This window comes from Primulina huaijiensis, chromosome 4, assembly GCF_012295235.1.
Source record: "Primulina huaijiensis isolate GDHJ02 chromosome 4, ASM1229523v2, whole genome shotgun sequence".
NCBI classification, from domain to species: Eukaryota; Viridiplantae; Streptophyta; class Magnoliopsida; order Lamiales; family Gesneriaceae; genus Primulina; species Primulina huaijiensis.
In genome coordinates this window covers 19,705,259-19,718,329 of record NC_133309.1, presented here as the reverse complement: position 1 = coordinate 19,718,329, position 13,071 = coordinate 19,705,259, and the positions used below count along the sequence as shown (strand labels likewise).

The following is a 13,071-nucleotide window of genomic DNA, read 5'->3' as shown; positions in this document are numbered from 1 at the left end:
TCCAGTTTCTATCGTATCTGACAGAGATCCCAGATTCACTTCCTCGTTTTGGAAGAGTTTGCATTCGACTATGGGGACGAAGTTGCTGTTTAGCACAGCTTTTCATCCGCAGACAGATGGGCAGTCAGAGCGAGTCATTCAGATTTTGGAGGATCTTCTCCGTGCTTGCGTCCTTGATTTCTCTGGGAGTTGGGAGTCGAACTTGCCATTAGTGGAGTTCACCTATAACAACAGCTTTCAGTCGTCTATAGGTATGGCTCCGTACGAAGCACTGCATGGCCGTAAGTGCAGATCTCCTGTTCATTGGGATGAAGTAGGAGAGAGAGCCGAGTTGGGTCCAGAGATTATTCAGCAGACTGTTGATGTAGTAGCCCGGATCCGTGATAGAATGAGGACTGCTCAGAGTCGACAGAAGAGCTATGCAGATCAAAGAAGGAGAGAGTTAGAGTTCGCAGTCGGCGACCATGTCTTTGTGAAGGTGGCACCTATGAAGGGTGTCATGAGATTTGGGAAGAAAGGGAAGCTTAGTCCGAGATTTATTGGACCATTTGAGATCCTTGACAGAGTTGGGACGCTAGCTTATCGTGTTGCTCTTCCGCCGAATCTGGCCGGAGTACACAATGTGTTCCACGTCTCTATGCTGAAGAAGTATATGGCGAATCCTTCGCATGTCTTGAACTTTGAGCCGTTGCAGCTTACTCCGAACTTATCTTATGAGGAGAGACCAGTGCAGATCTTAGACAGACAGGAAAAGAAGCTTCGGAACAAGCTGGTTAAGCGAGTGAAAGTCAAATGGCTCAACCATTCAGAGTAGGAAGCTACGTGGGAGTCCGAGCCAGAGATGAGGAGTCGGTACCCCGAGTTATTCGGTGAGTTTTAATTTCGAGGACGAAATTTCTTTTAAGGGGGGGAGGGTTGTAGAACCCGTAACGTAGACTACGTATAAGCCATGCATAATTCTAGTATCTTAAATTAAAATGATTTCTTTTATTGCATGATAGGATTTAATTCATGAAATTTTAAAAGTTCATGCATTAGGGTTTCTAGATACATTTCACGCTCAATCGAGGAACGGAGACCAAAGAAATTTCAGGAAAATTATTTTAATTACACGATTTATTTTTAATAAATTATTACAGGAGTTTTAAATTTAATTTTTTTAAAGTGAGATTTATTGAATATTTGTACCCGCAGGTTTTTATTTTTATCTAATACGCAAATTTTGTCGAATCGGGAGACTTTTTGAGGGTTCGGCTATTATTTTCAAAAACTTTCTAACACGGGATATTTTTCGGGAGTGTGTTTGGATTTAATGGGCCTATTTTTAAGTTTATTGAGCTTAAATATCTTCTAAACTTTTAATTTACAATTTAAGGCCCATTAATGGACTTGTTAACTATTTATATATTGCTAATCTCCCACTAAACCTAATTATCCCCTTTATCAGCCGCCCATCCCCTCCAATCCTCAACCTTCACACGATTTGTTGCTGCAAAGTGTTCGGTGACCCCAATTTTCTTTCCCTTCAAGCAAGAGCTCCTCCCTTCTCGGCCGTGTGTGCGTTCCTCGATCGGTTGCTCTAAGAATAATCATCAGGCATGCCATGTACTTCCTTTTTCGCATTATTCACGTCGTATATGTTGTCATATGTGTTAAGTTTATGTCTGGTTCGGTTCTTGCACGGAAAAGTATGATAGTTGCGTTTTCTTCTTGGTTCCCACATGTATCTCCTTTTGCATCTCACGTTCGGATGATTTGTGCAAGGGGCCGTGGATCTGGCAGGGTTAAGGGGCTATGTTCGAAGAAAGAGGGTTGATGTATTGCTAGGGTCAAGGGTAGGGGTGCCATGTTGAGGCCGAAGGGTGTAGGGTGGCACGATAGGCTTCGGGCGTGGTGATGGTGTTTAGGTGGTATGTGGGTTGGGACACTCATGATGTTGGAGCGGTGCTGCGGTGATACCAGTAGGTCCAGTAGAATTTGGACGTGATCTTGGGTGGGTTGGATTTGTGGTCAAGTTACTTAGGTGTGAGTTGGAGGCATGGGATTGGTCTTTAAGTGTTCAAAAAGGAAGAAATAATAATAATAACTTATAATGCAGCAGCCTGCCTAGGATGGTTCGAAAATTTAAGGACTCGGTTCTTGAGGTTCTAGGGTCTTTAGGATGATTTTAAAGTGTGATAAAAAGTTGGGAAAAATTTGGTTGAGTTTCGAGTCGATTCGGGTTAAAACCGGGACCCCGATCCAAGTTTTAAAATAATTCGGTTAAGTTATGATTTGGGCTCGAATTTACATCTAGGAATGCTTGTATATATGTTTTGGGACATTTTAAGGAGTTGGGTAAGATTCGGGTCAATTTTAGAGGTCCAGGGATAAAATGGTAATTTTTGGGTTTCTAGGGACAAAATGGTCATTTTGCACCCGGGGTGAGATTTTAGTCCTAGCAGCGCCCTGAGCACAAATCATAATATTTTTAAATGTTCATGCATCACGTTTACGATTTTTACGCTATTATAATAATTATGGTGCATGCTTGGTTTAATGGAATTAAGAGAGAAAAAGTAAGGAAGTGACGAGCACTTCGTCTCCACCGCGCCGCGTCGTTATTTCGTTTGTTTTCTGTCAAAACAAACCAAGGCATGTTTATATCTTCTTTCACTCTTGATTGTTGTAGGTACTGATGATGTCGGGACCGAGGGCGGGGATCAGTGAGCCAGCTCGAGTCGGCAGTAGTGGGACCCAAGGAATTCATTTTTAGCATTTATTATTTTTATTGCTCAAACATTTTTATCTACCGTTGGATAAAATTTTTACAGTTATTTTTACAACATTAATTTCTTCCGCTGCTATTTTTAAACATGATACATTATTTAACAGTTTATTTTATGAACTGAATATTTCATTTAGTTTAAAAAGAAAATTTTTAATTTTTCCGCAAATTTTCAAGTAAGGATTTCTAGGCCTTTACAGCTGGTATCAGAGCCGACCTCTCTTAGTACGGTGTGGTTCGGGGACGAACCAAGCGGAAGCTGGTGGGCATGTGAGGCCCGGGGCCGAAGAGGGCAGGGGGTGATCGCCGGTGCCATCAGTTGCACGGACAATGAGCGGCTCCTGGCAGGCTTCTAGGTGGAGGGAACATTAATGAACCGATCCCACACGGGAATGAGATGGATTCCGAGACTGTTCAATGTAATGGACTGTACAGTTGAAGAGGGCTTAAAAGATTTGATTTGTACTACTCATATCATGAAGGTGCATCTTCTTTTCGGTAGCTCATCACATAAGAACTCCAAAGTTAAGCGTGCTTGACTTGGGGCAATTTTGGGATGGGTGACCTCCTGAGAGGTTTCCCAGGGTGCGTGTGAGTGAGGACATAAGCACGCTGGAAAGACTCGTCTTGGTACAGTGAGGACAGTCGTCGAATCTGAGGCTTTACAGCTGGTATCAAAGCAATGGTTCTGTATAGGGTTGCACTACTGCTGACCTCGAGAAGCTCACGAAGTCAAGTCTTCGGTTTGTAAGTTTTACATTTACGTATTTTATTTAAAGCATTAATTATTTAACAGCATGTTTTCATAAATTATTTTACGTCCTGATTTTTATTGTGCAGTATTTAAATTTAAATTAAATTATGGAATTATGCATGTTGGTTACGTATGGGTTCTGTATGGAACAGGATGCCCGCTAGACGCATTCCCGAGAACCCTAGAAATGAGGAGCCTCGCCAAGAGGACAGGGAGGAGCAGAGGCAGGAGGGAGATTTACCCCATCCACCTCCACCGGACATGAATGCCCAGATGCTAGCTGGGATGACTCAGTTCTTCGCACAGTTTGCGGGGAACCATGCTATGGTGACCAGGCCGACAGGGCCCGAGGCTGTCTATGAGAGATTCATGAGGATGCGTCCGAAGGAGTTTTCAGGGACGTCGGACCTCATGATTGCCGAGGGCTGGATCAAGTCCCTCGAGGTTATCTTCGAGTTCATGGAGCTTGAAGATGCAGACAGAGTACGATGTGCCACATATTTATTCGGAGGAGATGCCCGCTTATGGTGGGAAGGAGCGTCAGTAGCCCTGAACTTGGCTACGCTGAGCTGGACACGCTTCACGGAGGTATTCTACTCCAAATATTTCACGGAGGAAGTGCGCACCAGGTTGACCACTGAGTTCATGAGCCTGAGACAGGGAGATATGACTGTTACGGAGTTCATCCGTAAGTTTGAGAGGGGTTGTCATTTTGTGCCCCTGATCGCGAATGATGCTAGAGCCAAGCTGATTCATTTCTTGGTGGGTCTACGGCCGATCTTGCGCCGTGATGTTAGGGTGTCTGACCCTACTTCTTATGAGGTCGCTGTCTCCAAAGCCCTAGCCGCAGAGCAGGATCAGCGTGACATTGAGAGAGATCGCTTGGGGAAGCGACCAGTCCAGGTACCACACCGCCCTCCTCCTCAGCAGCATCAGCAGCAGAACAAGAGGCCTTTTCACGGGCCGCCTAGAAATAGAGGGCAGCAGCAGCAGCGGGGACGCCCAGCCCCGAGGACCTCTGAGCGTACTATTCATACGCAAAAGGATATATTGCGTACTTATGTTATGGATTTTAAATCTGTTTGGCATTCATTTATTCCATTGGTGGAGTTTATGTACAACAATTTTATCAGACTAGTATTCAGATGGCTCCATTTAGGCATTGTATGAGAGACGTTGTAGATCTCCATTATATTGGAATGATGTTGATCGAGCTGTAGTTACCTATCCTGAGATGATTCACGAGATGGAACAGAAAGTAAAGTTGATACAACAGCTGTTTAAATGAGCTTAAGATGGACATGCTGCATATGTAAATAAAAGATGAAAACTCTTAGAGTTTAAGCAAGGGGATCGAGTATTTTCGAAAGTTTCTCCTTTTCGTAGCACCGTTCGATTTGGTATGGAAGGGAAGTTAGCACCGAGGTATGTCGGTTCGTATGAGATATTGCATCTGATATGCTTTTTGTCTCATCGATTGGCTCTATCTCCATTTATCTGGTATTTTTGATGTCTATAATGTGTCGATGTTGCGGAAGTATAGGTCGGATCCTTCACATGTGTTGTATATTTCTGATGTTCAGTTAGATCCTGATGTGTCTTATATTGATAGACCCATTTGTATTTTATCCATCTGAATGGAAGCTTCGTAGTAAGCTTATGTCGATGGTGAAAGTTCAATGGGAACATATGGCTGTCGAAAAGGCCACTTAGGAGACATAGCGGCATGTGAGGGAGTTCTACCCCTACTTATTCTGATGGTATTACGTAGGTTTATTTATGCATGTTATAAAAATTTGTTGCATAATTTGGGTCAAAATTCAATTAAGGGGTAGAAATGTAGTGATTGAAGTGAATATAAAAATTTGTTGATTTAGTAATGTGATAAATATTTAACGATATTAAAATAACGAAATATATCATATCTTGGTCATATGAAATCCAAATGATTTGAAATTTGGATATGAAATAAAAACTAAAAAATATTGAAGTTTCGTGTTTTAAGATTTGAAAATTTTGAGCATTTGACTAGTCCGGACGAATATATCGATGCTTTAAATGTTAAATATTATATATTATAATATAATATAATATTTGAAAAAAAAATAATAATAACCAAAAAAAACAATATAGATTGAACTGAGTCAGTGGAATTCGACGAAAGAGGCAACTGAAGAGATAAATATGGTTTCAGATTTCTTTTCGATCTTGTGATTTATCATTTTAATTGACGAACCGACTTCAATTTTGAGATCTTTGACACGAGATCTTTGATTTAAGGTATAAAGTTCATATTTTTATGATGTTTGAAACTCGTCGATTTCTAGAATAAATCTGATAAATTGTTAAATCATACAAAAAGTGAGTTATATTGGATATTGTATGATTTTAACGAAGAATAGAATATTATCGTTTTGTTATTTTGAATTATTTCAAATTTATTATAATTAGAGATTTTAATTGTTGAATTGAAACTGGATAGTTGTTTATCAGTTGTTACTAATTTTAATTATATATTCGGAGTCTAAGAAGTATAGGCTAACTATTGATATGAAGTTTTCGTATTTTAGCAGATGTTGTAATATACCCTATTAATAGAAGTTAATTTGTCTATGATGTATTTGATGTTAGTATTGAGAATTAAATACATCGAATATTAATTATCGAATGATGAGATTTATGATCGAGTTTTATATTTTGTGGAATAAATTGTTTTTAGGCTATTTGATATTATACATTGAGGCTGTTATGATTATGTTGATACGATAATAATAATTTGATAATTGTTATTGAATTATTTACATATATAACAAGCTTCAGGATCAAAAAAATAACTAGATTTTATATATACTCAATTAGCAGGTACCTTTTGACGTACAAACATATGTTGTTATTGTTTATTATTGATAAATACCGTTGTGTTGAACAATTATAAATAACAGAAAATGAGTGATTTGATATTATATTTATTGTTTTTTTTATTATTGTTGATATTGTTAGTTGCAAGTGATTGGGCAAAGATTTGATGTTGTTGTCGCAGTAGTAGGGGAGTGACGTTTTGACGCTATTGCTATCGCCAGAGTTGGGGTAAGACATATCGTTCATGTTGTTTGTTGCAGTGATGATATTGTTGTCGCCGGAGTAGATGTGTGACGTGTTGTTGATGTTTTTTGTTGCGTGGAATGAGAGTGATGTTTGTTGATATTGTTGTTGGATTGGTCGTCCAGAGACAGCGAAAGGACTATTCCTGTTATGATATCAATTATATCTTATGTTGTTGTTAATATAACTATTATACATTACGATAATGATTATTGTGTATGCTCACCCTTTGGGGTTTTTTCTGTTGGACACGTTACAGGACTATGCCGTGAGAAATGATAGAGATGAAAGACTAGGTGTGTTTAGTCAAAGAAGTTTTGCAATTGACAGTGGATAGAGACAGTATAGCTCATTTTCTTATTTGAGTTATGTATGTGTACTTATTATACTGTTTCTGCTACACTGATAGAAATATTGTTATGATTGCACTATTTTGTCGTATATGCATTATATTATTACATCGTTGAAAAGAAAATTTTTATACATATGAAATCACATATATAATGATTACATGCCGAGGTTTGAGACACCATAGATGTTGTACGATTTAAAAAGATTTGAGTTACATCATTATCACTAGCTATAGATTCTAGAAAAGCGACAATCACTCGGTCCTACACTCCTCTTCTGGCATGCAACTTCGACGACTATCTTTGCCATCGACAGTAGAATAATTTTATAGTAGGTCCGACAAGTTTAATAGAGTTTGGATATATCTCTCATTTCCAACAGAGGGTTTCGTCTTCTAAAGAGCCGAGCCATTTTTCATTTCCAACAGAGGGTTTCGCCTTCTAAAGTGCCAAGCCAAACTTCTGGTGGCCCTTCCGCGACAACCCTTTTAAATGTAACTATCATAATTATTGAAAAATAGACAGTAAGAAGGCACACATTCCTCAACCATACTAAGTGACGAATAAGGTTTATTGAAAATGGAGTTAGAGAAATAAAAATCTTGAGATGTGGCAGGTTTATGTGAAATTGGTGGAATTTCTACTGTATTTTTTGTTGAATAGATATTTTATGTTAGTGGAATTAATATTATATTTTTGCCTTTCAGAGGTTCGATAATATTAAGATGAAAGCTGAAGAATCAGTGAATGAATTCGATGAAAGAGTGAGCTGCATCGTAAATGAACTGGATGCACTAGGAAAAGTGCGTTCAAACAAAGAGAGTGCTCTAAAGGTGATGCTTGGCCTTCCCAAAGAATAAGATGTCAAAAATATGGCGATGAGAAAATTAAAAGACCTGAACAAGGTTGAACTACATGACTTGTTTGCAGACTTAAAAGCCTATGAATTCGAGATGCAAACAAGGGAGGGCGAACCAGTAGTCTCATTAGTTACAACTACTCTAAGCGCGCTGAAACTGGATCCAACAGTTTCAATTGAAAATACAGCTGAACAACTTAGAAATGATGCGATGTCATTGTTCGTGAGGAATTTGGAAGATTCATGAGAAAGAATCGAGGTTCATTTTAAAGAAATTATAACAGGAATGAGTCTAAAGAATAACCGAATGTGTGCTTTAACTACGGAAAGACTGGTCACTTCATTGCTAATTGTCCAAAACCGAAAAAAGAAAGCAATAGATCAGTTGAAAAGGGTAAGAAGCCCTTCGAGCACAAGATAAGATCCAAGAATGAGAAGAATTCATCTAGACGAAAGCATGAAGCCCGGGTAGCTGAGGAGAACGAGTCAAAATGGGTTGAAACTGACAACGAAGCATCAGAAACTGAGAGCTCAAGCAGCTCCAAGGATGAAGATGAGGTGAAATACCTCATGTCTGATGATGCAGAGCTGGAATCTAGCAGCGATAAGATATTTGACTTTAGCTCTACTGTCTTTACACGAGAACTCATTTCCACACTGCACAATATAGTCAATGAGAACTGCAAGTTGGCTATCTCCTTTGAGGAAGCTAAGGCTAGGCAAACTTATCTTTCAAATGACACAACTGATAGTTTAAAATCAGTTGAAAACTTAAATGTAAAAGAAGAGATTGCTAAGCTAATGACTGAACATGATGAAAGTTAATCTTTAATTCCGCAGTTGTGATCAGAAAACTCTAGACTGACTGATGTTATTCAAGCTTGGAATAAGTCATCAATCACGTTGAGTGAAATGCAATGTTCACAAAAACCAGTTGGGGACAAAACTGGTTTACAGCCAAGATGAACTCTCAACAAGCAGTACAATGCCAAAACTGAATATGAGCAAAGAGAAGTATATTCACTTTTTCAAATCAGTCATGGTATGTAAACAACTTGACTTCAGTAAATTGGTTGAGCAGCCAACTAAAAATATGAACAAGGCAAAACAACACGGAATTGGTTATATCCCTAAGAGTTCAAGTGATTCAAACAACTGGTCACCCAAGCAGTGCAGTTATAGCAAACAGGACTTAGTGAAAGGTTATTACAATAACTATTACAATTGCAAGCTTGTTCAAAAACGATACCGGATGAAAAACAAGATAAACATAGCACAAATACATGTATCATCTTCACACCAAACACGTGTCACACAAAAATTAGGTAAAGTTATCTGGAACACAGCAACTGGTAGGTCAGTTCGGCTGATCCAATTCTAGGTCCCCAAAAGATTAATCAGTTCAAGACCCAGATAGATTTGAGTACCAAATTTATTCATTATTTGTGATTCCAGGTTATAGGTAAACTAACCAAAGACCCAGTCTGGTACTTGGACAGTGGATGTTAAAGATACATGACTGGAGATGCGGATTTAATATCACAACTGGTCAAGTATTAAGGTCCCAAAATCAATTTTGGAGACTTCACAAGACAGAGCCATGGGTAAGGGCAAGCTTATTCATGGTAACATTATTATTGATGATGTTCTAATAGTCGAAAATCTAAAATATAACTTGATTAGTATCGGTCAATTATGTGATCATAACTATTCAGTTGAATTCAATAGACATAAATGAACTGTCAAAATTACAACTGGTGATATCATAGTGACATGAAATAGATGTGGTAACACATATAAAGTGAGCTGGAGCAGTTGATGAAACTTAAAATTAATAATTTATTATATGTTAAAAACTATATTTTAAAATTTAAGTTTCATTAAAATTATAAAATTATGTTATTTTAGTATTGTGTGTTTATATTTAAATGTCTTACTAAATATGTTTATTTTCAGGTTTTCTACGTGTTGGTAAAATAATGATAACTCAAGCTAAAAAATTTAAATGGAGGTGATTCAAATATTTTTGGAATCCTCGAGAAATTATCTACAATTTTGCAGAAGACATGATTGCCTAAAACGTTGGTTAAGATGATCAAATTGTGAAAATATCAAAAGGAGGACAAATTTACTTTCAACATGACCAACATATAGTAAAAAAATCATAACTATTTCAATATTTAACCAAATGAGGTGAACCAAGTAGCCAAATTCATCTACAGACAATTTCCCACATGTTTGCTGTTTTGAGCTAAGTCAAATTCGGTGATTAAAGTCGTGGAACAAAGCATTGAAAGAAGGGGCATGGAATTGAAGTTGGAGGAGACAAAGACTACTATTATAACTACATTGCATTAATAGAATTTTTGACCCTTTATCTCATTTGTCCTATAAATAGAGGCCTTGTGCTAGCTTGAGAATCATTCTATCTCATTGTAAAATATAGTGTGAGTGTGTATAAAAGTTCTAAGTTCCAATATATTTTCCATTTTCCAATTTATGAGTGATGTTTTTAGTGTTGATCAAAAGTAAGTTCATGGAAAGCTAAATCTATTATGTCAAGGTGAAGAGGATGAATTCTTGGTGAAGTAAGATTGTTTATATTTTGTATATTCTTTCTTTATTTCTTTTCATTTTGCTAATTTCTTTTTATTGTAGGTATAAAAATGAATTATTTGTTGTTATCAATTTACATCAAATGCTTGATACCATTTAAGTGGTTATCTTGATTTGTTGTTTAATTTTGATACAATAAATATTTCATCAATTATTATTGTTATATTATACATATATATATATATATATATATATATTTATATAATTATATCATATATTTCATTTAGACGATAGCGTGGCTCTGCCGGTTGTTCTAAATGAAATATTATGATATCTAACAATCTAACATTTACTTTATCGCAACTAACTTTTACTTTCCGCATCTAACATTTACTTTATCGCAACTAACTTTTACTTTCCGCATCTAACATTTACTTTATCGCAACTAACTTTTACTTTCCGCATCTAACATTTACTTTATCGCAACTAACTTTTACTTTCCGCATCTAACTTTTACTTTATCGCAACTAACTTTTACTTTCCGCATCTAACTTTTACTTTATCGCAACTAACTTTTACTTTCCGCATCTAACATTTACTTTATCGCAACTAACTTTTACTTTCCGCATCTAACTTTTACTTTCCCGCAACTAACTTATTAAATCATATATTTCATTTAGGCAATAGCGTGGCTCTGCCGGTTGTTCTAAATGAAATATAATGATTTAATTTAACATTTATTTTATGCAGTTATATATTTATATAGTTATATATATAATCATAGGTACCATATATAAAATATCGGTGAATTCGGTATTTTCTATAGTGGGAACTATATTATATTAGGTGTGTGTTTAAATATTTTTATTTTCTTGGAACCATTATTTATGGTGGTTTCCTTTGTTTTACTTTTAGTTAAACAATATTGCATAAACCAAGAATAAATCCTCGAGCCTTGACAAAATTTATAATTTGTAAACTTCGTTCTTGCATTTGGTAATCTATAAATTAATAAATTTAAACTTAAAATAACCTCTCTGTGGATCGATCTCGTACTTACGAAATATATTACTTGCAGACAACCTACACTTGGGTGAATTATAATTTAAGTAGTAGCAAGTTTTTGGCGCCGTTGCCGGGGAGGTATAAATTAAGTTTATATTTGTTAATTATGTTTTATTTATAAGTATTGTGTTTTTTTTTTTTTGAGTATTTGGAGTCGAAAAAAAAGTGGTAGACTTATTCGAGTATCTGAAAATAATTTAAACATGGATGATAATTCAAATAATCAAGATAATGATAACAATAATAACAATAATAATAATAATAATCAAGAACATGATCAATTAAGAACACTTAGGCACCATATGAACCCTATTAGAACTAGTGCCCCATCTTGTTTAGTTTTTCCTCCTGATGCATCTAATTTCAACTTTAAACCTCAAATTATTCAACTTTTACCAAATTTTCATGGCTTAGATTCTGAAAATCCATATTTACATCTAAGAGAATTTGAGGAAGTTTGTAACACTTATAATGATCAAAATTGTAGCATGGATATAGTTCGATTAAAGCTTTTCCCTTTTTCTTTAAAAGATAAAGCTAAAACATGGCTACAAAATTTGAGATCAAGTTCAATAAGATCATGGGAAGAAATGCAACAACAATTTCTCAAAAAGTTTTTTCCTTCCCATAGAACAAACTCTTTTAAAAGACAAATTACTACTTTTTCTCAAAAACAAGGAGAAACATTTTATCAATGTTGGGATAGATATAAAGAATTACTTAATACATGCCCACATCATGGTTTTGAAACATGGAGAATAGTTTCTCACTTTTATGAAGGTCTAATACCTAAAGATAGGCAAATGATAGAATTCATGTGTAATGGAACTTTTGAAGATAAAAACCCAAATGAAGCTATGGAGTATTTGGATTCATTAGCAGAAAATGCTCAAAATTGGGATAATATAGGCACAATAGAACCACCAACAACTAAAATCAATAATTCAACAAATGGGGGTGGTATTTATAATCTTAAAGATGATATAGATATTCAAGCTAAACTTGCATCTTTAGCAAGAAAAATTGAGTCATTAGAAATGAAAAAGAGTGGTCAATTAAAAAGTATTCAAGAAATTGTTTGTCATATATGTGATACACATGATCATGCTACAAAAGATTGTCCAACATTACCTTCATTTAAAGAATGTCTCCATGAACAAGCAAATTATGTTAACAATTATAAAAAACCAATACTAGATCCTTTTTCAACATCATATAATCCTGGATGGAAAAATCATCCTAATTTTAGTTGGAGGAATGATAATAATGCACAACCCTCACAACAATATTTTCAAAATAACCAAAATCATCAAGGTTATATTCCTTATGTTACACCTCCAAGAAAAAACTTTGAAGATGTAATTCATGCATTTATCCAAAAGCAAGAATCTATCAATATTCAAAACAGTCAATCTATGACTGATTTGAAAGAAACTCTTGCAAAATTTGCATCTGCACTTAATATTCATGAAAAAGGAAAATTTCCATCTCAACCTCAACCTAATCCTAAAAATCAAAATCAAGAATTAAAAAATGAAAAAATTGATCAAATAAAATCTGTTATTACCCTTAGAAGTGGTAAAATAGTTAATGATCCATATAGTAATGAAAACAAGGA

The 13,071-nt window shown here is 35.8% G+C and overlaps 1 protein-coding gene and 1 non-coding gene across 2 annotated transcripts; one reads left to right on the top strand and one right to left on the bottom strand.

Moving 5' to 3' along the window:
* Positions 1-1,856: 1,856 nt before the first annotated feature.
* LOC140974734 (uncharacterized) lies at positions 1,857-4,700 on the top strand. Its single transcript, XM_073438219.1, has 2 exons — positions 1,857-3,514; positions 3,674-4,700. Exons 1-2 carry the CDS (start codon positions 3,450-3,452, stop codon positions 4,689-4,691), a joined length of 1,083 nt encoding a protein of 360 aa, XP_073294320.1. The 5' UTR covers positions 1,857-3,449; the 3' UTR covers positions 4,692-4,700.
* Positions 4,701-12,087: 7,387 nt separating this feature from the next.
* Positions 12,088-12,198, bottom strand: LOC140975977 (small nucleolar RNA R71). Its single transcript, XR_012175113.1, has one exon. It is a non-coding gene; the product is annotated as a small nucleolar RNA R71 (small nucleolar RNA).
* Positions 12,199-13,071: the final 873 nt, after the last annotated feature.